The 20,912-nt window shown below is 41.2% G+C and overlaps 1 protein-coding gene across 7 annotated transcripts in view; it reads left to right on the forward strand.

Annotated features, from left to right (window-relative positions):
- grin2bb (glutamate receptor, ionotropic, N-methyl D-aspartate 2B, genome duplicate b) overlaps positions 1-18,718 on the forward strand; it is a 115,629-nt gene extending 96,911 nt beyond the window's left edge. For 5 of the 7 annotated variants that reach the window (XM_036000248.1, XM_036000246.1, XM_031285739.2 and 2 more), the window contains 4 exons: positions 1,284-1,444; positions 3,280-3,467; positions 9,342-9,580; positions 12,858-18,718. In XM_036000248.1, the coding sequence (XP_035856141.1) occupies positions 1,284-1,444; positions 3,280-3,467; positions 9,342-9,580; positions 12,858-15,245 (2,976 nt within the window). In that variant the 3' untranslated portion in view covers positions 15,246-18,718. The remainder of the gene's footprint in view (positions 1-1,283; positions 1,445-3,279; positions 3,468-9,341; positions 9,581-12,857) is intronic. The other 2 variants (XM_036000250.1, XM_036000251.1) reach the window with 2 other exon arrangements.
- Positions 18,719-20,912: the final 2,194 nt, after the last annotated feature.

A 20,912-nucleotide genomic window follows, 5' to 3' on the forward strand; every position in this document is an offset into this window, starting at 1 on the left:
TATGAGGGGTTAGGGCTCCCACTAAAGATTATTATTTTATTTCATGTATCCTTTATTTTACAGAGTAACAGAAAAAACTATAACTTTTGGGATTAATTGTTTAGTTCCGTGGTTCCCAACCTTTTTTGTCTGACATACCACTACAGCACTATTAGATGAGCTCAAGTGACCTGTGAGTGACAACACCTATCATGTTTCAAATGTGTTCATTTAAATGGATTTAAAAGTGTTATTTAACAGTATTAGTTATATAAAAGTTACAATATGTTATATCATATAGTTAAATCATCAGTGTTTTGGTAGGATTGGTCACAAATTAATTTGTACAGTATGACAACTGTTTGTGTTTCTAAAGCTAACTAGTTTTGGTGGGGTGGCGGGAGGGAAGTCCTGTGCAGTCGGCCTGTTGTAGCTCATAATTTATTGGTTATTGTGACAATAATATACTAAAGTAAGCTATTCCACAATCTTTTCATATACCCCCTGGGACAAAAGTACCACAGGTGGGGAATAACTGGTTTAGTTCATAAAAGTAAAAAAATAAAATAAAATGTGAAAAATACCCTTCCCAAGTTCTTAAAGCCCAGGGCGATTGTTTTCATTTTTCTAAATGATAATCCAAAAGCCAAAGCCCTCAATTTACAAAGATATAAAACAAAGGAAACTAAGCTTGACTTATTGTTTTTCTATGAAATTTGGCCCTACAAATACATTTGAACTTAAACTTTATTTATAGACTAATTTGAACTATTTAGTCTATAGAATTAGTCAACAGAAAATTTATCAGCTTCTATTTTGATTATAGATTCATCAGTTTCAAATAATTTTCAGTTACTAATTGTAAGTATCTGCTGCTTTTCTTTTCTTTGTCTTATCTTATCGTAAATTGAATGGGTTTTGGAAATTATGATGGGCATTTTTCACATTTTTCTAATATTTAATAGACCAATCGATTAATCAAGCAATTTAATTGATTATTCAGTAATGAAAATAATCATCAGTTGCTGCCCTCAACCTGAAAGGTGGTTCTTACTTTTTTTTAACTTGATCTGGTGTACACTACATGTTTGTCTAAATGTGTGTTCTGGACTCTCCCATGTCTTTCTATTGAGCACAACACTAAGCATTTCGTTAATTTTGAGTTTCCAAAAGCATAGTCCTGTGCTCCTGCTCAACAGTGCATTAAAGGCAATCTGATGCGGCTCAGTGCCTTTTCCATGCTAACGAGCACTCCTCTGTCACTTTCTCTGTGTGGTTTCTTTTCCGGAAAACACCCGCCACAGTTCCAGAAGCCTAACGAATTCTCGCCGCCATTCCGGTTTGGCACGGTGCCCAATGGGAGTACAGAGCGCAACATCCGCAACAACTACCGGGACATGCATACTTACATGACCAGCTTCCACCAGAAGAATGTAGATGAAGCGCTGCACAGTCTGAAGACCGGGTGAGGAGGAGAGACATAGAGGGGAGGATGTGAGGAAGGAGGGAGTTGAAAGAATCTCAGCAGGGAGAAAAGAGACAGTGTGGTGGAGCTGTGAGGTCCTGTACTGATGCAATACAGAGAAAAGATGATGAAGGAATAAGAAAAGGGAGACAGAGGAAGTGGGAGCATTCTGGGCAATGTGGGTGGGCAGCCAGTGGAGCTGTGTATCAGCCTGCCACTGGCACCCAGAATAGCAGCCTGTGGTTGTTGTGAAAGCTAGCTAATATTCACACTCTCTGCCTCTGAAGTACAGGCTAATTTCTTCCTTTCCTATTCACTCTTTCCCTGTTTTCCTTCTTCCTGACTTCTGTTTTCTTTAATTCACTGCTCAAGGATCAAGAATGCAAAACAGCTCTGGTGTTTGGTGAGAGTTTGAGCTGAATGACCACAGAGGCCTGTAGAGCCCAGAGGCACCGTTTGATGGTAGTTTGTCACCAGGCTGGAGACTGTCATGTCAATATTCCTAACAAATCAGTTAGGGTTGGTCTGGATAGAATAGAGTAGAACACAGGGAAATGTCATACTTGAGCTTAATTAAAGATGAATTCTTGAGCTTTGTTGTTTCCAAAAGCTTTCAACCACATCTCATGGCCTTCCTCAGCCGTCATGGAGATGATTTAGGTTTTACTACGAAAGTCCATACTAAGGCCACATGATGACACCTAAACTGTCTCCATGATAACTGGGCAACTCTATTTGCTGAGGAAGATCACAAGATGTGTTTGAAAGCTTCAGAAACAACAGGTTGGATCTTGTATTGAGAATTTGTGTACGTTATAAGGTATATAGGGAATTAGCACTGCTGCTCTTTGAAGGTTAATTTTTTTATTTGTTTTAAGATGTTAGCAAAGATCTTTGTTTCAGACTAGGTGGCCCACTTAAAAATACTATGGGATACCCAGGAATAAAACAGAATAGAATTAAATGATCAGGGATTGTATCCAAATCCCTCCCTTCCTGGTTTCCTATATTTACTTTCTGACATATAATATACAACATAGTATATATAATTAAATTTGGAATATCTCTGTGCTATATAGTGCCCTCATAGTGTTCATAGCATGCACACTGCCTTTTCGTAAATATCCATGAATGCAATGCTTTGCCAGGTAACACTTTATTTTATGGACCATACATTTCTAATAATTTCCTTGTAAGTTTCCCTGAAATAACTGTGCAATTTGTCATTAATTATAGCTGAAATAGAGAGAGAGTTCCATTGTTACATTTTCAATTAATTCCAATTAAATGCTAAGCCAGCGTTTCCTAGAGTGTTTTAGTTTAGTGCACAGTAGGTCGTCTGAACGTGCAGCACACGTGCACAGGGGAGCATACAATTTAACATTAATGAAAAATGCAGTCTCCAATAATAAATGAATGATTAATAGCTACCTAAACCAACTAATACAGCTGTCTGAATTGTCTCTATGGTACCAAATTACGTAGTTCTTTCCAGGAAACCTTTCTTAAATGAAATAACAAACCCATAGAATGAAGTGTTATCCATCGCTGTTAATAGTTGTGTAAATTAAATCTGTAATGACACAAATTATGTTGAGTCATAAGTATCTTAAAGTCTCAATTTATTATAAACAAATATATATATATATATATATATATATATATATATATGTGTGTATGTTAATGGTTAGTGGGAATAGTGATGAATGAGTGAGTGAGGGAGTTATTTTGGACACATTCATTCACTGTCATTATATGATTGGAGGTACAAGAGGCTCCATAACACAATGTAAAAATGTTCTTTTAACAAACTTTCCTTACTCCACGCTCTGTAGCAAACTGGATGCCTTCATCTACGACGCTGCAGTGCTGAACTACATGGCGGGCAGAGACGAGGGCTGTAAGCTGGTCACAATCGGGAGTGGCAAGGTGTTCGCTTCCACCGGCTACGGCATTGCCATCCAGAAAAACTCTGGCTGGAAACGAGCTGTGGATCTGGCTATCCTCATGCTCTTTGGAGATGGTAAGGAACTTGAATAAAAAAATATATTTTAATGAATATTTGAATGAAGAGGCCTTAGAAATGTCATCATTATAAAGCAATAATGATGACATTTCTATTTGGCTTTTCTCTGTTGCTTTTAATATTTGAATAACAACAGAAAATCAGAGGTTTTTATATATATATATATATATATATATATATATATAAACCTCTGATTTTCTGTTGTTATTCAAATCTAATCTTTATATTGTAATATCCTGACAGGGAATATTCCGTAGATAGGGCCTTAATATCATCACACTGTCTAGGAGGTATAATGTTGTTACAACACTATTTCAATCAGGAGAGACTTTGTTGCAGATATGCAAAGATATATTGTACAAAAGCATCATATGAAATGTACAGAGTCTTTGGAGATTAGACTCCATCGTTATAAAATAATTTAAAGGGGTAGAGAAGCCCCGATGGAGCCTAGACACTGGTGATGGTGGAGAAGGAACCCGAAGACCGAACGAAGGAGCTGTCTGCCGGAAAGGGACTCAGGTTGCCGTGGTTGACGATGACCAGAGGTGGAAGGGGAGGAGGAGGAAGGTTGCATGTTGGCCTGAAAAGACAGCTGATAGCAAGGAGAGAAGACATTTAAAGCAGGATGTCATGCTGTGATTGGACCATGAATTTTGTGGCCAATTTTGGTTGGTTTACTGAAAAGTGAACGCCTCTTAACAGCTTTTAAGAAAAGATAGTGGTGATTGAAGTGATTTAGAAGTCTTCCTGAAAGAATTTGCGCTGAGCTCCATTAGAGAACAACCAAATACATCCACTATTCTTTTTTTTTTTTTTTTTAAATTGCTATTGTAGCCTAAATTTATTTCACTCAGTATAAACAAAAAGTAACTTCCCTTCAGTGGTGAATCACTGTTAAAGATTTTTTTAAGAAACAAAACACAGTGATCATTCAGGTTGAGATTCACATAATGAAGTTATGCTACTATCAGTGTGAAGGTTGGGGACATGAAGTCATCGAAGTAGCTGTAAAGGAGCTGTGACTCAGAAGGTGGTCATTGTTTGTTTTGTTGACAACCCAAGAACCTGCTGGTAGATCCTGGCAGTCAGTGAGGCTGTTGAGCTGCAGGATGAGGCCTCCTGAGCCAGGCTGGCACAGTTCAGTCTCTAATCAACAGTCAGGTACCAGCAGGCCTGAAAGGCTGCTGCAGTTGGAAAAGTGAAAGTTTGAGTGTGGCTTGTTTATTTGGTAACTTAGGAGGCTTTGGCAGCACACTGCAAAGGCTGTTTTGGCAGGGATGGGAAATATTGACCTTAACTGAAGCTAGGTAGAAGGAGCTCTGTGGATGTTGTTGGACTGTTGTAATTGACATATTTCTTCAGTGTCACATGGGCTGGTGGACTTATTCATTCAACAGGGAAATCTTAAATATACTTTGATTTGTTTTGGCTACGTCTACACTATAGTCTCTTAACAAGGTTTTCACATTTGTCAATGACAGGATTTGAGTTTGAGAGCTTTCCGATATTAACCACATGCTAATGTTTACAATCCCTTTGTCCACAAATTACAGTACCAGCTTGACATATTAGAAGTAAAATCCCTCCCTGATTTAGACTAGTGTAGCATTCTATTATGTTCTTTAATCGTTAGTCTAATATGTTCTTTAATAGTTTTTTGATAGATTATAAGATGCCTTAGAAGAAGCAGATATAAAAGCTGTAAAGCTCAGTCTACGATTTTAAAAAGTCTGTAAATAATTTTAATCCTTTACCACCTCCAGTGGCTGATAAGTGATGTGCAAGGAGCGCAGGAATAGTGATCATAATCAGAACACGTGTCTTTTTAGAAATGAGTACTGTAACACTGTGAAACCAGCTACCTACACCAGCACCATGTCGTGTGAATATTTATATACAGTAAGGAGGTTGAATCATGAGTCTGTATTCCATTAGTGTATATCAAGTAGGAAGCAACACTTGCTATACTGTATGTGCCACAGAGCAATGCTCTAAATTTGTAGGTCAGGGTTTGTTTTCAGCCCCAGCTGTTGTTGTGTGTTTTGGGTAGTGACCGAAAGAAGATGGCAGGGTGTCTGGCGTCACTCAGAGAGAATGACGAGTTTAGTGATCCACGAGGACCTCTGTTTCGAGCTGCTACTCTGTCATGATGAGAGGAATGGAATCTGTGATGCAGGTTTTACTTATGTTGGAAATTCTCAATAAAAGATACACTTCCCCAATTTTCCCAAAGCTTTATTTGTTATGTGACTAAAATTCCACATTTAGATAATAACTAAACTGTTGCCATGACAACTGTGCAAACTCCATCTGATTTACTACAAAAGTAATCCCTCTCAATCATCACGTATGACCCACTAGAAGTGTGTGGTGGTTTCTGTATCTGCAAAGACCCTGCCCTTGGCCTGTATTTTCTCCTTTCTTCTTATTTTTGAGTGTGGGATGTTTATGGGCGTCAGCAAAGAGCCTTTGGTGCCCCATCTGGGTGTGTAACAGCGTTATCATTCGCAACGACCGATTTGCCCCTGCGTCTCAAACTGACGCACAAGTTTAACAGACGCAGAAGTGTGTGCGCGTGTGTGTGTGTGTGTGTGTGTGTGTGTCTGTCTGTCTGTCTGTCTGTCTGTCTGTGTGTCTGTCTGTCTGTCTGTCTGTGTGTGTGTGTGTGTCTGTGTGTTTGTGCTTTACACCATACCTGCCGTGAAACAATCAGAAAATCTAGTTTTGTAAATATATTTTGTATTTCAGGAAAAGCTTTATGTAAAAGAAAGTATTGTTCCTGTGAATCGTTGCCTCTGGAGAGTACACCTACAGTAGCAATCCACCTCCAGAGATAGTATGTGCTCCATACTCCTCACCACCTGTCACATCATTGTACAGCATAAAGACACACACGCATACATGGTGGTCTTCCATGTGCAATCAGTTTCCATCCCCGTTTGTGTGATGGATGAAGAGGTCAGTGCAGAGAGAACATTCACCTCAGATCAGATCTTTAGGAGCCAAATTGACTCAGACCTCGACATACGCTGCTGAGTGATGTACACTAAAGTGCCAGTCTGTGCATGTGTACATGGGATGTGACTGTGTGCATGTTTGAGTCTGTGTGCCCCAAAGATCATACATGTCTGCACAAATTTACCAAATGGAAGTAAAGTCTTATTGTTGTGTCGACTGTGTGCACAAGGCCATCACGTCAAACATTACCTCTCATTACTTCACGCGGACTATTCTGCTGTCAGCACTCATATGTTAGTCCAGGTTCAGAGATCAGGCTCTGAGAGAGATCTGTCACGTCCTGTTAGAGTACAGATATGAACATGATATAAGTCATATGTGCAGAAGGAAAGGATCAGCGATGGCCTACTAACACGAGTGCCACTTCATGTGAACAGATACAAAATCAGGAGGGAAATGGAATAAATGTTGGAGGAGAATGAGGAGGAGAAGGAGGAGGAAAAGGGAGGAGGGAGGAGAGGGATGGCAAAGATGATGGATAAGAATGGAGGGAGGATTATAATTATGATTATATAGATTTCAATTATATTATAGAGTCTGCTTATTGATCCAGATCTTAAACAATTCCTATAGTGATTCAAATTTGGCTCATATAGAGTGTAGAGTGTGAATCCAGGAGAGCATTTATCATGCCCTTATGTCATTGTCTGAAACATGCAGGCTGATAAGAATCAATAGTGTCATCTGCTGTAAGGACACTGGTTCTAAATAGGAACCAATTTGCAGTTTCTATCCCTGATCCAAAGATGTCAAAGGGATTCTTTGCTGATTTTCAACCAGCTTTGTATCATAACAATGTGGGTAGTATGTGTAAATTAATTATGGTAAACCTCCCTCAATCTTGCCAGTTTCGCTGGACTTAGGGCCTTCTGCTCAAACTACAAATTGAAATATCGATAGAGAGAGAGAGAGAGCTGCCCCTCTCTCTGTGTGTGTGTGTGTGTGTCTCTCTCTCTCTCTCTCTCTCTCTCTCTCTCTCTCTCTCAAATGTAGACCGAACTCAGATTAAACTAAAACTTGGCAATCAGTATTCTGTTGCTGTATTGCCTACTTCTCACCTAATATGTTTTCAGAAACATATTTTGTTGCACTGTTTGGCTGAAATACAAGATTTTGTTAACAGGAAGTGGGTACCATACTGTTTCCTGTATTGCGAAAACAGAGGATAAAAAACTCAGGTGAAATGGTAAAACTAGGCAGAGCTGATCACATATTAACCAAGATTCTGTTTCTGCATTGCCTATTTCTTGCCTCGAATGTTTTCAGAAACATATTTTAGCTTACCATTTAATGGTTATACGAGATTGTTTGTTACCTGCTTACCACCTTCATGTCTGTGCATTAAGTATGGAGCTGGAGGTAGGAGGCAATAAGCTTAGCTAGCTTAGCAAACTGGAAGCATGGGGGAACAGTAGCCTGGCTCTACCCACAGTTCTAAAATACATATTTACCAGCACCTCTAAAGCTAATTAATTAACACATTGTATACCATTTGTTTAATCCATACACAAACAGAAATGTAAATATTTTGACGTGTGAGTATTTATTGGTGAACAACAACCATGTGACTCACTTGAGTCGTCACAGTGAGGTTGCCAGGTTTGGTACCCTTGTACAGAGACCTATACTAAAAGCTGTATTCTACAACTGTATCTGACAACCTGCACTATAGTCAGAGACTGCGCTCCAGACAGATAAAATGTTTGTCAAAAAATAGTTCCAGCACACAACTTCCCCTAATACTAAAACATTGTTGGTTGTACATTTCTCTTTGTTTAAAGATTTAGCTGTAGGTGATTTAGGTGATTTAAATATGTTATGTGTTCATTAGTGAGCTTGTTGGCCTGACTTTTTAACTGTGGACATAGCCAGGCTAGTTGTTTCCCTCTGCTTCCAGTTTTTATGCTAAGCTAATTGTCTCCTGGCTCCCGCTCTGTAGTTAATGCACAGACAGGAGAGTGGTATCGATCTGCTCAATCAACTCAGAAAAAGAAAGTGAAAGAGTGTATTTCGCAACTTGTTGAGCTATTTATTTCATGAACAAAACAAATTATTTACTTTTCCCTTGCTTCAATATTTGATATGTTTTTGTCTGTTTGGTGCTCATCAGCATGATAGCAACTGATCATCGTAAGACTGCCACTTTACACTGCACTTTCTTTTCTCTTACTGAGGTTCATTTAGGTAAAAAAAATCTTAGTGAAAACTAGTTAACAGCTGCCCAGGACACACATATACACTCAAACACACACACACACACACACATATACACACACACACACACATACACACACACACACACACACACACAAAACAGTGTTATGTAAGCATTGGGAAATATTTATATACCCCTTGATCTCACACAGACGCACACAAAAACAGGCCATTGGTGCAGATCAAACAAATCTCTCTGGACGTGTCCTCCCCCCCCTTAGCATTTCCTCCGGGGACATGGAACTGAGGGGGACACATTTTAGAGCAGAAATGCTTGTCACATGACCACATACACTTCCTCCTTAAGGACTGTCAAGTCCCAGCAGGCAGTTTTTTTCCCACAACAAGGAAGGGATAGCCTTGCATAAGCAATCCTTAATGAGGATGATCCTCAGGGGGATGTTTAGTCAAAATAATGCAACATGACATTTGTTGCACGTACATGAGACCTGAGCTGTTTTTGGCATCAACTCTCCATCCAAAAAATGTGCCCTCTCTTTTTGTACTCACACTTACATGTTCAGACACCTATGGGCAAACTCATCCAAGTGCACAGGTCACACAAATATGCACACGAACATCAACACGAACACATCTATTCAGTAACCTGTGTATATGTGTCTCTCCTTCCTCCAGGTGATATGGAGGAGTTTGAGGCCCTGTGGCTGACAGGCATTTGCCACAATGAGAAGAATGAGGTGATGAGCAGTCAGCTGGACGTAGACAACATGGCGGGGGTCTTCTACATGCTTGGGGCCGCCATGATTCTATCATTAATCACCTTCATCTGTGAACATTGGTTCTACTGGCAGCTGCGCTTCTGCTTCATGGGCGTGTGCTCGGGACAGCCCGGGGCCACCTTCTCCATTAGCCGAGTGAGTGTGCTTGTGTTTTATTTTAGGTCTGACCTTTGTCCTCCTGACAGAAAGATCAGAAGAGTGGTTGTATTCCAACCACTGGCTGTGGTTGAGGTGCATCGAGTCAGTCAGGAGGATATGATGACTCACCTGATTTAACCTGTGGCTTTTTTAGCCCAGGCGGGCTTCTCTTATCTTAATTCTACTGCAATTCAACATTTTCAGTTTTTATAACACACTGCAAATCAGGGGAGCAGAATATTACAATAATGTAATATCATTAGCAGTACAAATAAGAATTCATTAGACCCAGTCCAAAAACTGCATTTATGTAAAAACAAAATCTATTTCATTAGAATTCTGAAGGTGTTGAATATGAGTGCTCTTTGCAGAACACTAACACAACTAACCAGTGAAATCTGTGAGGTTTTTGGTGTAACTGACTGCATGTACAGCTTACAGCAGACTAATAACAAATAAATGTTGAACATTTACTCAAAGTTAAAGGTCTAGACAGTAGGATTTAGGTCAGTCTATTGGCAAAAATGGAATATAATATTAGTACTATGTTTCCATTAGTGTATAATTACCTGAAAATAAGAATTGTTGGATTTTCGTTATCTTAGAATAAGCTGTTTATATCTACATACGGAGCGGGTCCTCTTCCATGTTGCATCTCCATGTTTCTACAGTAGCCCAGAATGGACAAACCAAACACTGGGTCTAGATAGGGCCATTCGCATTTTCCCGTCAGCCACCATAGTTCTCCAACACACTTGGCACAAAGGAGAAGTTTCAGTTGTTTGCAATTTGTAACCATCGCAACATGCCACTAAATCCTACACACTGGTACTTTAAGGTATAAGTATGCTCAAAACAAACAAGTTCATAAAATGTGTCGTCTGACCACATCAAAAAGCGTGTTTATAGCTGTTGCGAACGGCCACACTCGAAGGCCGAACGAAGAGGCAATTGATAGAGGGATGCAAGACGTATATATATATATATATATATATAATATAATATAATTATTTGAATTTGGGCTATAAACACATTTTTGAGAGTCTTTTTTGAGTCTTTCCTCAAAGGCGTTCACTCGTTTTCACACATGGAGTTAGTAATAAGTAATTTGGCTAACAATGAAGAAGAAAAAAAAGTCTATTTTCCTAACTTTCTCACCTTCTCACACCTGGCCAATCGCTGCATCGCTGTCAGGTTTTGTTGATTTAGGAAAGTGCAAAAAATTGTCAGAGAGACCAACCAACATCAGCATCATCACTGAAGCCTCAGTCTCTGACGGGATTAACAAATCCTGTAGTCTTTGAGAAAGGCCACTGTTTATCACCTTAATGCTGCTGAAATAAAAGCTACTTACTATGCTGCACATCCTCAGCCGGTGACCTGAAGGTGTGTAGATGTCGAAGAGCTCATCTCAGCGTGGTTACGACTCTGCTCAGATGAGTCACTTAACAAGGTGTCTAAGTGTTATTGATGCAGGCTGTTTAGGTCCATATAAATAATCACTTGAGGTGTAATTCATTTGCATAATGTTACCCTTTAAGAAAAAAATGTAAGTGGGGGTTGTTGTTGCATGCCAAATGTCTCACTTATTATTTTCCTGAAAAAAAGGACACCAGTGTTAATGTGTTTGGTGTTTCTAATTGTAATGTCATTTGGTTTACACCTACTCAGACTAACCTGAAAGAACTTAAAACACAGATCTGGCCTTGAGCACTTCAGAAACACACGGCCCTTTCTTTTCTTTTTTTGTTGAATTGTCAGAAATCTCCTTCTGTCTTTGTAACTTCCAAAACTGCAATTTTTTTATGCAAAACACAAGCACAGCTTTACGATTTACTCTGAGCTCTCATGCTTGAGACTGAATTTACTTGTTGCATTACAACATCCCTTTTAAGTGCATACACGTTTTAAGAGGTGCTTGTACAGCCAGATATCTTTTATTCGTTTCCATGCCTGGTTTAACACTCAAGTTGCGGCCAGGAAAGAAAAAATATTAAAGAAAGTGCGTCATTCAAAAAACTGCATTTCATATAAAGTATATAGAAAGTGTAAGAATGGACAAGTGATGAGAGTACAAAGGGCTAATAAAATACAGAGGAGGAAAAAGAGATCAGTTAGCGAGAGTCAATGATAAAGAATAAAACGGGTAGCAGGACAAAGGCAAAGTAAAAAGGAATAGACACAGCAGTGTGCCAGGAACCTCTGTTCTATTACCTTTCACAGCAGCTGTAGTAGCTATAGATGTAGAGCGATAAAGACAGACAATCCCATTGGAGCGGCTGCCGCTCACCCAAGCGCCCGGAAACAGAGATAAAACAGACACAAAGAGAGAATGGAGGTATAAAAGAAAAGAGGGTTGACGATCCAGATTCATGAATGTAGCTCTGTGACGGGGAAAGTGACTAAGAGACAGAAACTGTTTCTGACAAGTTGACGCCTTTGAGGAATGCTGGCCCGCGTGCTGGCTGGTGGGTAGTGTGTCCTCGACCTTTCGGATTTGGCTGTCGCCTCGACCACAGACTCCCTCAGCCCCCCATTTAACATGCTTGTTTGACTTGACTCGCAAAAGGCTTTCCCCTCTCTTGAAGATCCTGCTCTTACCCACAAACCAACACACACTGATGGATAACATTTTAAATAGACGATTGTTGATGCATGTGTCTCTTGATATTAATAGAAAGTCAGAAAAACTTTTACAAAGGGATTCATTTCCTTGACAAAACAAAGGGAAAAAGAGTAAAACAATCACAAGGTAGAAAGCAAGTAACCAGTGTCAGCTACATTTAAATGACATTGATTAAACCTATTGATTTGTGGTCAAAACCATAAGCTTAGTGCACCCAGTGTGTTATCAATCAAGGCTTTGATCTGCTCCCTCAGTTCTCTGTGTTGGAGGTGGAACAGCAGCTGTGAGGGTCCATGCTGTTCCCCTGAGAAAAGTCATTTATGAACTCAGCCCCTGTTACTGTTTAATAGTGTGTAAACAAGAGGGTGGTCAGAGAGAACATGGCAATGCATTAACCTCTCTCTGCCTCTGTTTGCCTCTCTCTCTCTCTCTCTCTCTCTCTCTCTCTCTCTGTGTTTTTATGTGTCTTCTGTTTGTCTCCCTCTCTCTAACATTAAACCCCTTTGGTTCTTGATCCCTTACACATTTTACTGTTCTTCTCACTTGGGCTACTACCTTACCACTCTCACTCTTATTCTTCGTCCCATGGCCTGTCTCACCCTCTCTTTCTCTCTCCACCTCCCTTTTCTTCTAATTTTCACACTCCAGGGTATCTACAGCTGCATCCACGGGGTACAAATTGAGGAAAACAAGTCAACCATAGACTCACCCTCGGCCACCATGAAGAAGAACATGAACAACACCCACTCCAACATCCTGCGGTTGCTTCGCACTGCCAAGGACATGACTGCCGTCCCGGGCATTAACGGCTCTCCGCACGCTGCCCTGGAGTACAGCCACAGTGGCCGTGACTCGGCTATCTATGACATCCAGGAGCACCGGCGCAGCTTGGTGGGTCACCCTGCCGACTGCAAGTCAGCGCCACCCTACCTGCCAGAGGACAACATGTTCAGTGACTACATCAGTGAGGTGGAGAGGACTTTTGGCAACTTGCCCCTGAAGGACAACAACCTGTACCAGGACCATTACCTGCACCACCACCCGGCCTCGGCTCTGGGTATGTCCGGCCCCCCGCCTAATAGGCCGCGTAGCTTAGGCAGCACTAGCTCGTTGGAGGGCGGCATGTTTGATTGCGACAGTTTAGGGGGAGGGGTAGCGCCCATCTTCACCACCCAGCCCCGCCCCTCCATGACTCACAGGAATACCAATAAATTTGACCTGATTGCTGGCCACACCCCTGCGGATTCCACCCAGGGTGGGTTCAAGGGAAACAATGTGTACGGGAGGTTTTCTTTCAAAGGAGGCGCATCCAGCACGGGGCTCATCGGGGGTCATGACAGGTACTGTGGTGGGGGCGGGGGAGGCTCAGGGGGGGATGATGGGAACATTCGCTCGGATGTTTCGGATATCTCTACGCACACTGTCACCTACGGCAACCTGGAGGGCAACAACAAGCGGCGTAAGCAGTACAGGGACAGCCTGAAAAAGAGGCCAGCTTCGGCCAAGTGCAGACGGGAGCAGGACGAGATAGAGCTGAGCGGCCTCAGGAGGAGAGCCCACCACCACACCGTCCACCACCACTTCCCCCACGGGCCCCTGGCACACCGCACGGTCTCACCTCCCCTGGAGCGGAAGAGGGGAGGAGGAGGGGGTAATTCTTCACCTTACATATTCCGCAAAGACAAAGAGAACCTGAGGGATTTCTATGCGGACCAGTTCTGCTCCAAGGAGGGCAAGGCCAAGTGGGAGCAAGAGGGTGGAAATGGAGGAAGTGGTGTGGGCGGTGGTAGTGGTGGTGGTATCTGTAAAAGCTTAGTACCTGTGGAAGACTTCCTTAAAGGTAAAGGCAAGAAGCCGGAGTGTAAAGGTGGGCTTGGCTCAGTGTTGGCAGGGCAGCAGGCCCACACCTGTTGGGATAAGGGGGTTTCTGGGCTAGGAGGGGGGGGCATAGCAGGGGGTGACTGGGATTGTCGTAACAGCCACAATGTGTGTCACCACGGAGGAGGCGGCGCTTGCCCAGCTAGCGGGGTTGGGGGTAGCACCAGTCGCCCCAGCTCCGCTAGCTGCAAACGCTGTGACTCCTGTAAGATCCCGCCAAGCAACCTTTACAACATCAGCGAGGATATGGTGTTCGCTGGAGTGAAGAGTAGCATAGGAACCAGCCAAATGCAAACTCAGGCACAGCGCAGGAAGCTAGGGCCAGGTGGGAGGGTGTTACGGAGGCAACACTCGTATGACACATTTGTGGATCTGCAGAGGGAGGGGGCAGGCCGCATGGGAGGGGCTGGCGGCGGCGTTGGGGGGCAGTTTCCCCAGCCCCGAAGTGTGAGCTTGAAAGACAAAGACCGCTTCATGGAGGGCCCCAGCCCTTATGCACACATGTTTGAGAGGTATGCAGGTGAAAGGGAGTCTTCCATGTTTGGAGGGATAGGTGGGGATAGGGTGAAGGGAGGCTCCTCCTTCAGTGTGTTCCATGGAGGAGAAGGTGGGTTGCATCAGCGGTCGGTGGGGGAGAGAGACCTGAGGGACAGAGATAGAGCAATGATGGGAGGTGGGGGCGGTGGTGGTGGTGGTAGCAGCAGCAGAGGGGCCGGGACTTACTCCTTGTCTAAATCTCTCTACCCAGATAAGGTGAACCAGAACCCCTTCATCCCAACCTTCGGCGACGACCAGTGTCTATTACACGGCGCCAAACCGTACTACATCAAAAAGCCACAGACGCAGCAACAGCAGCAGCAGCAGCAGCAACTTCTCAACAACAGCCGAGGAGGAGGGGACTTCCACAGCTCCATGGGAGCAGCTTCCTATTTGCCCGCATCTGCCACATCTGGGGTGATGTCCAATGTGGCCCCCAGGTTCCCCAAAGAGCTGTGTCTGGGTGGGGTGGGAGGGCCCATGGGGAACCACCACGGGGCCAGCAAGCTACTGCCAGTGGGCAGAGACACGTTAGGTTTGGGGCAGGGACAGAGACCCTTCAACGGGGCCAGCAATGGACACGTCTACGAAAAGCTCTCCAGCATTGAGTCAGACGTCTGAGGGGGAAGACAGAGGAAGAAAGAGAGGGAGGAGATGAAGTGGGTGAAGAAAACAGGGAGCAAAACATACAGATGCTGATGACCTCTCAACACGATACTGTATGTGTTGTTCTCACTCCTCTAAATGGAAAGAATTTGGACGATGCACATAGGCCACTGCAGGCTAAGCTGTGAAGTCCGGCGGGAGACAAGTTTTTAATGAGAAGAGAGGATTCTGGTGCTGCTCCGACGCTCAGAAAGATCGGGAGGAAGGGAGGGGGGAAAAAAGTGAAATAAAATCTCCAGTCTCTGCTCTCTTCACATGCTCATTGTCTTTCCCTCCATCCTGCAGTTCCTTAACACCAAAACAAACATTTTGTTTAACGACGGAAATACAATCATGAATGAGATATCAACGCTTCTGTTGAAGTAACAGGGTAAACTAATAATAATTGTATTGATAATGTTAATAATATTATTGAATATTATTCCAGTGTTTATTGATGATCGGTTGGGATTGTTTTTTCAATTTTATTGATTTAAATAGTTCATGTTACATATTTGTATGATGTTAATTCTTTCTTAGCCTACCAATATTACAGGAGACTGGTAGACCAGTCGTCAGATCTTTTTTGGGTTCCTGTAATTTGGACTCTTCTTTGCTATTAATTCTTTGTTTGAATTTTTTTTTTACTTTTCTTACTCTTGAGTGCTGTGGTGTATGTGAAAGGCATGACTTGCTGAGTACATTCTATGTACTTTTTTTGCAAAGAAGGTTTCTTTTTTTCAGCTGCAGAAGCAACATCATCATACTGATTTGCCGTTTCCTCTCCTTTTTTTCTGCTCGGCAGTACCAAATGGTGGCAGTCTCACATTATGAGCTGGATGTGCCTTAAAGGATTAATACTGATTTTCTACACACGCAATCACCTGCAAACAATTAGTCTAAGTGGTTTGAGATTAAGAATACACCTGACAAAGTCTGATACGAGGGTAGAGTTTCATGAGCATAACAGACTTTTAGGCATTTAACAGATATTATGTTACAAAAAAAAAAAAAGAAGGAACCAATAGCAGGATAACAAGGGTTAAAACCACAGTGCCATGATAAACAAAACATTCCTGTTCCCCCCCCAAAAGTCAGCTATGACAGAGCCGTGCCCCTGTATGTAAAGAAATACCATTTAGAACTAAAATATAGAAGCAGCTTCTTGTGGTATTAACTCCACAGTTATTCTAACTGCAAGTCCTTGAAATCATTTATGAAGAAGTTTAACAAGCTTTATCACTCCTCACCTCCTCAAACCTCACTGTTCATTACAGATGAACCAGGAACCAGCTATCCATTAAATACACGTAAATCCCATTTAATGTCTGCTTGTTGCTCTCATCGTGTTTCATTGGGTCTGACTCAATTGGCTGTGACAGTTATGCTGTTCAGGACAGGGACATAATGGACTCACAGAGTGAGGCCTCTGTTGCTGGGATGAGCAGCAGTAATGTTAATTATTTCATGATTACGGCTATACGGCCTGCCTGCTGTATTAGATGGTCACATTTGACTGATGTGCAGTGAACAAGTGTTGAACATTTTCACTCTGCTGGTTTAAAGGACCACAGCAAGCTCTAGTACATAGTCTATCCCAAATAATCTCTTTACTTAGTCTTGCAATTATTCATAAATTACATCTTTATAGCATGTCATTTAATTTCATTATTTTTCTTAAAAAGTGTTTCTAGCTCACAAATGGTACAAACTAACTTGTTTGTTTGTGCTAACTATCCAGATACTGAAGTGTTCCCCTGTGATTTAAAGGAATAGTTTGACATTTTGAGAAATATATGATGCTTTCTTGCCAAGCCTTAGATGAGAAGATTGATACCACTCTGTACGGTTTGTACGGTGAATATGAAGCTACAGCCAGCAGTAATTAAGCTTAGCTTAGCTTAGCTTAGCATAAAGACTTGGTTGAAACAGAGGGAAACAGCGGCCTCTGTATAAAGGAACAAAATCCACCTCCCAGCTCCTCTATGGAATGGAAATGGAAATGTATTTATTTGAAACAGGGACAATGCACAAATGAACATGAAACTTGTAATAAAAAATAAAAATGTTGGAGGGTTATCTACAGGACTTTCTTTGTTGTTACTGTAATGTTGCTATGCAACCAATCAGCCAAGAAGTAGACCAGCACATAACCTTCCACAAAACCACAACTTATTTTACACTTGTCCAGAATAAAACAAATGAGATATGTTGTGTTGGTGTCTTTTTAGAGGTACTGGAAGGTGGATATAGTTTCCTCTGGACAGGCTTGTTGTTTCCACCTGTTTCTGGTATTTGTGCTAAATTAAACTAACTGGCTCTAGCTTCATATTTAACATACAGATGTTAAAGTGGTTTCAATCTTCTCATCTATTTCGCGTAATTCCCAAAATGCCAAACTATTCCTTTAATCTATTTTCTTATACTCGGAACAAGAGAACCTGGATAATACAATCCCATTCATCATTACTCCCACCATGTTGCCCAAGATCTGATTTTTTACCAAACAGAACATAAAGAATACTTTCTCTATGTACTGTAAACCCCCCCACCCACCCACTGGATTATAATCAGTTTTACATGCTGAGATTTTGATAAAGGTAACAACTTTCCCTTAAGTCCTCAAGTATAATTTACAGCTATCTCTACCATTAAAATATTATTATAAGACATCTATTTTCCATTTCCAGTTATTTATTGTCACTTAAACCTGACTTTTAGTCATTTTGCCAAACCAAATTTTAATACCTAAGCACAAGCAGACTGAATGGGTCGAATATATTTATTTTGATGTACATCCCAGTCAAAACTTTGGAAGACTTTTCTTCTCTTGGTTGACAAGTCAGTATGTATGATAGGGGATCTCTACTGTTTGTAAGGACTTGCATGTATACACTTTTCTTTATTTCTGTTTTTAATCTTAACTTTTCGCCCAGAATAAATGGGTGTTTTTGATCAATATTTGGATTATTTTCTTAACTTCATTGTTGAGCCATGTAGTTGTGTGTGTGTGTGTGTGCGTGTGTGTGTGTGTTTGCAAGAGAAGACACCAATCTTAACAGTCTAAACTTTGGTTATACTTTAATAAATATAGCTAAATTGATTAAAGATTTTACTAGGATAGAAAACATCTTTTTATTAATCTTCTACAAAGATCAATTTTCTTTCTGTGTAAATGCTTTTAAACAAGGTTGAGGTCTTGATTAATACATTCATTGTCACTGAAGAAGCCTTTTTTTTCATTTCAACTACTTTTTCCTATTATTTTCCTTTTGAATATCTCGTTTCATTATTTCTGTTATTGTATGTGCCTGAATCCATACGCTTGATTACCTCTGTGTGCTCATATGGGAGAGAGACAGAGTGTGTGTGAGAGATAACTGTTTATTGTACATGTACTATAAAACTGTATGTAAATACTTTACCTCACGCTCATGGACTTTTGATAAGAAAAAAACTACAAAAACACCAGAAAATAGATCTATTTGGGATAAATCTTTGATTCGTAGGTCCCCTTGCAAAATTGCTTTTGTAACGACTTCAGGCCAGGATATGTGTAATCGTTTATTATTACACAGTGTGCACATTTAATGAGTCATGGTTTGTTGATGTGTTTTTATTTTCTTGTTTGATTTGGTCAAAGACCAGCTAAGAAGGTTGTGTTCTCATAGCACCATCATTAATTGGTACACAGAAAGCACAATAGATTATTTATTGCATTTTTACAGAGGTAGTCTCTTTTCTTTCCTCTTTAACTAATCTTCTGTTTTTGTTTTTGTCACAGAAGAATCAAACAACTCCACCCCTGAGCTGTACAGATTGTGAAAAATGTACATAGTACAAAAATCTAGTTCACCCTTGCATTTTTTGTATGGAGAGAAATTACTTGTGTGAAGAGAGTATTTCAAATTTGATTGAATATTTAGTAATATTGAAAATGAGATTAAACACAGTCAATGTGAAAATAAGTGCTGAGAAATATTATTCTTCTGTCTCTTTGGAATAAAAGTGTTGAGTATTAAAAAAAGAAATCTCAAACGTATTTGTCTTCTTTGTATTTCATCATTTGTTGTGTCCACAGGTTGGCAGCGAGCAACAGGACGTCTCATTTGGGTCCTATTTATATTTAACCATCAAATGTGCTGTGTACATGTTGTAACAAATCATATTATTATGTCCCATACTGTCGGTCCACAGTGGACCTGAGATAATGGCTGCAGCTGAGTGTCATCTTCTGCTCCTCCCCTTCCTACTTTTGTTGTTTCTCATAAACAGGACTCTCTTAATGTTACTCTTAAGTGTTTTTTTTTTGTAGACCAAAGAGAAACTAAATGAGGCTTGGGAATAAAAAGGTGGAGCGAGAGGCAGAAGAAGAAAAACAAGAAATATTGAGGGAAGGAAGAAGTGATGCAAACTGAACGAGCAGCAGAGATCAAAGCCCGCCAAAAACCTCACTCCCCCTCACTCCTCAGACGCTCTCTTTACTCTGAAAGCCTTGTCCAGCAACAGGAGTTATTTTAAGAAACCTGCAGGTTTGAAAATGTACCGATGCCTTGTGTGTATAGATTTGGTGGGAGAATTTTAACATCTATGGCCCTGGATGCTGAGGCGTTAGAAATGATCCTTTAATCAGTTTTTATCTCCTGCTTCTTAAAAAAAAATATTTTCTATTTTCTGTCGATTCTTGCTTACTTGTTCACTCCTTACACAAACCCAACAACCTCAGGATGCATTGCAACACATGTAACTACTTCTTGACAATTAACTGTTACCTAGCAACTGGGTCTTTTTCCAGAGATGGGGAGGGAGGTGTGGAAAGAGAGACAGAGAGAGAGATTTATACAGTATTCCCACAGCATCTTAACTGGATTGGATGCAACAATGCATTGACAATACAATACCAAAATGGAAAGTACAGCCTGAGCTTAACGCCCACACATAGCTGTGTAGAGAGGAGAGAAGAAGAGACGGAGGGAGAGGAGGAGGGGTGGTTGATGTACAGATTACAGTTTGGAGAAAAAAATAGAGGGATGAAACCCATGCAGAGGGAAACAAAAGAGGAACTGACAAGCAGTGAGTGTGCAGATGCAGGTTGAAAATGAGAGAGTGAGAAACATGCTGCAGCATGTGGTGTGGATGACAAGTGGAGTTGTAGAAGAAGAGGAGAGAAACTGGTTGCTGTAGAAACACTTGGCAAAGTTTTAATGAAGGCATAAAGTTTGATGCCTGTGCCCACAACGCACACATACACACACACACACGAGATCATCCGCAAACAAACAGTATAATAATGTTAGCAGATACTAGGCACCCCCTGCTGGGCCCATGAGGACCATTCTGACTTCAGCTGAGCAAAACACAAAAGATCATGCCTCCATGAATCAATTGTAATGTCACATTCTGGTTACAGCAGCAGGAGAGCACCAACACCCTGTGGCAACAACATGGCACCCTCCGGTTACCGTATGTAGCACAGGTACATTTCATTCATGACTAGAGTTTAAGGTTAAAGTAACAAGGAGAAGGGGAGGGCACCAATGTGGGATGTCCCGAGTTTGTTTGTATATGTATGTATGCTCATTTCTGTATATTGAAAACGCCTAAAATAAAATTATATAAAAAAAAAGGTTAAAGTAACAAAGC

Source organism: Sander lucioperca, chromosome 4 (genome assembly GCF_008315115.2).
Source record: "Sander lucioperca isolate FBNREF2018 chromosome 4, SLUC_FBN_1.2, whole genome shotgun sequence".
Classification (NCBI taxonomy): domain Eukaryota; kingdom Metazoa; phylum Chordata; class Actinopteri; order Perciformes; family Percidae; genus Sander; species Sander lucioperca.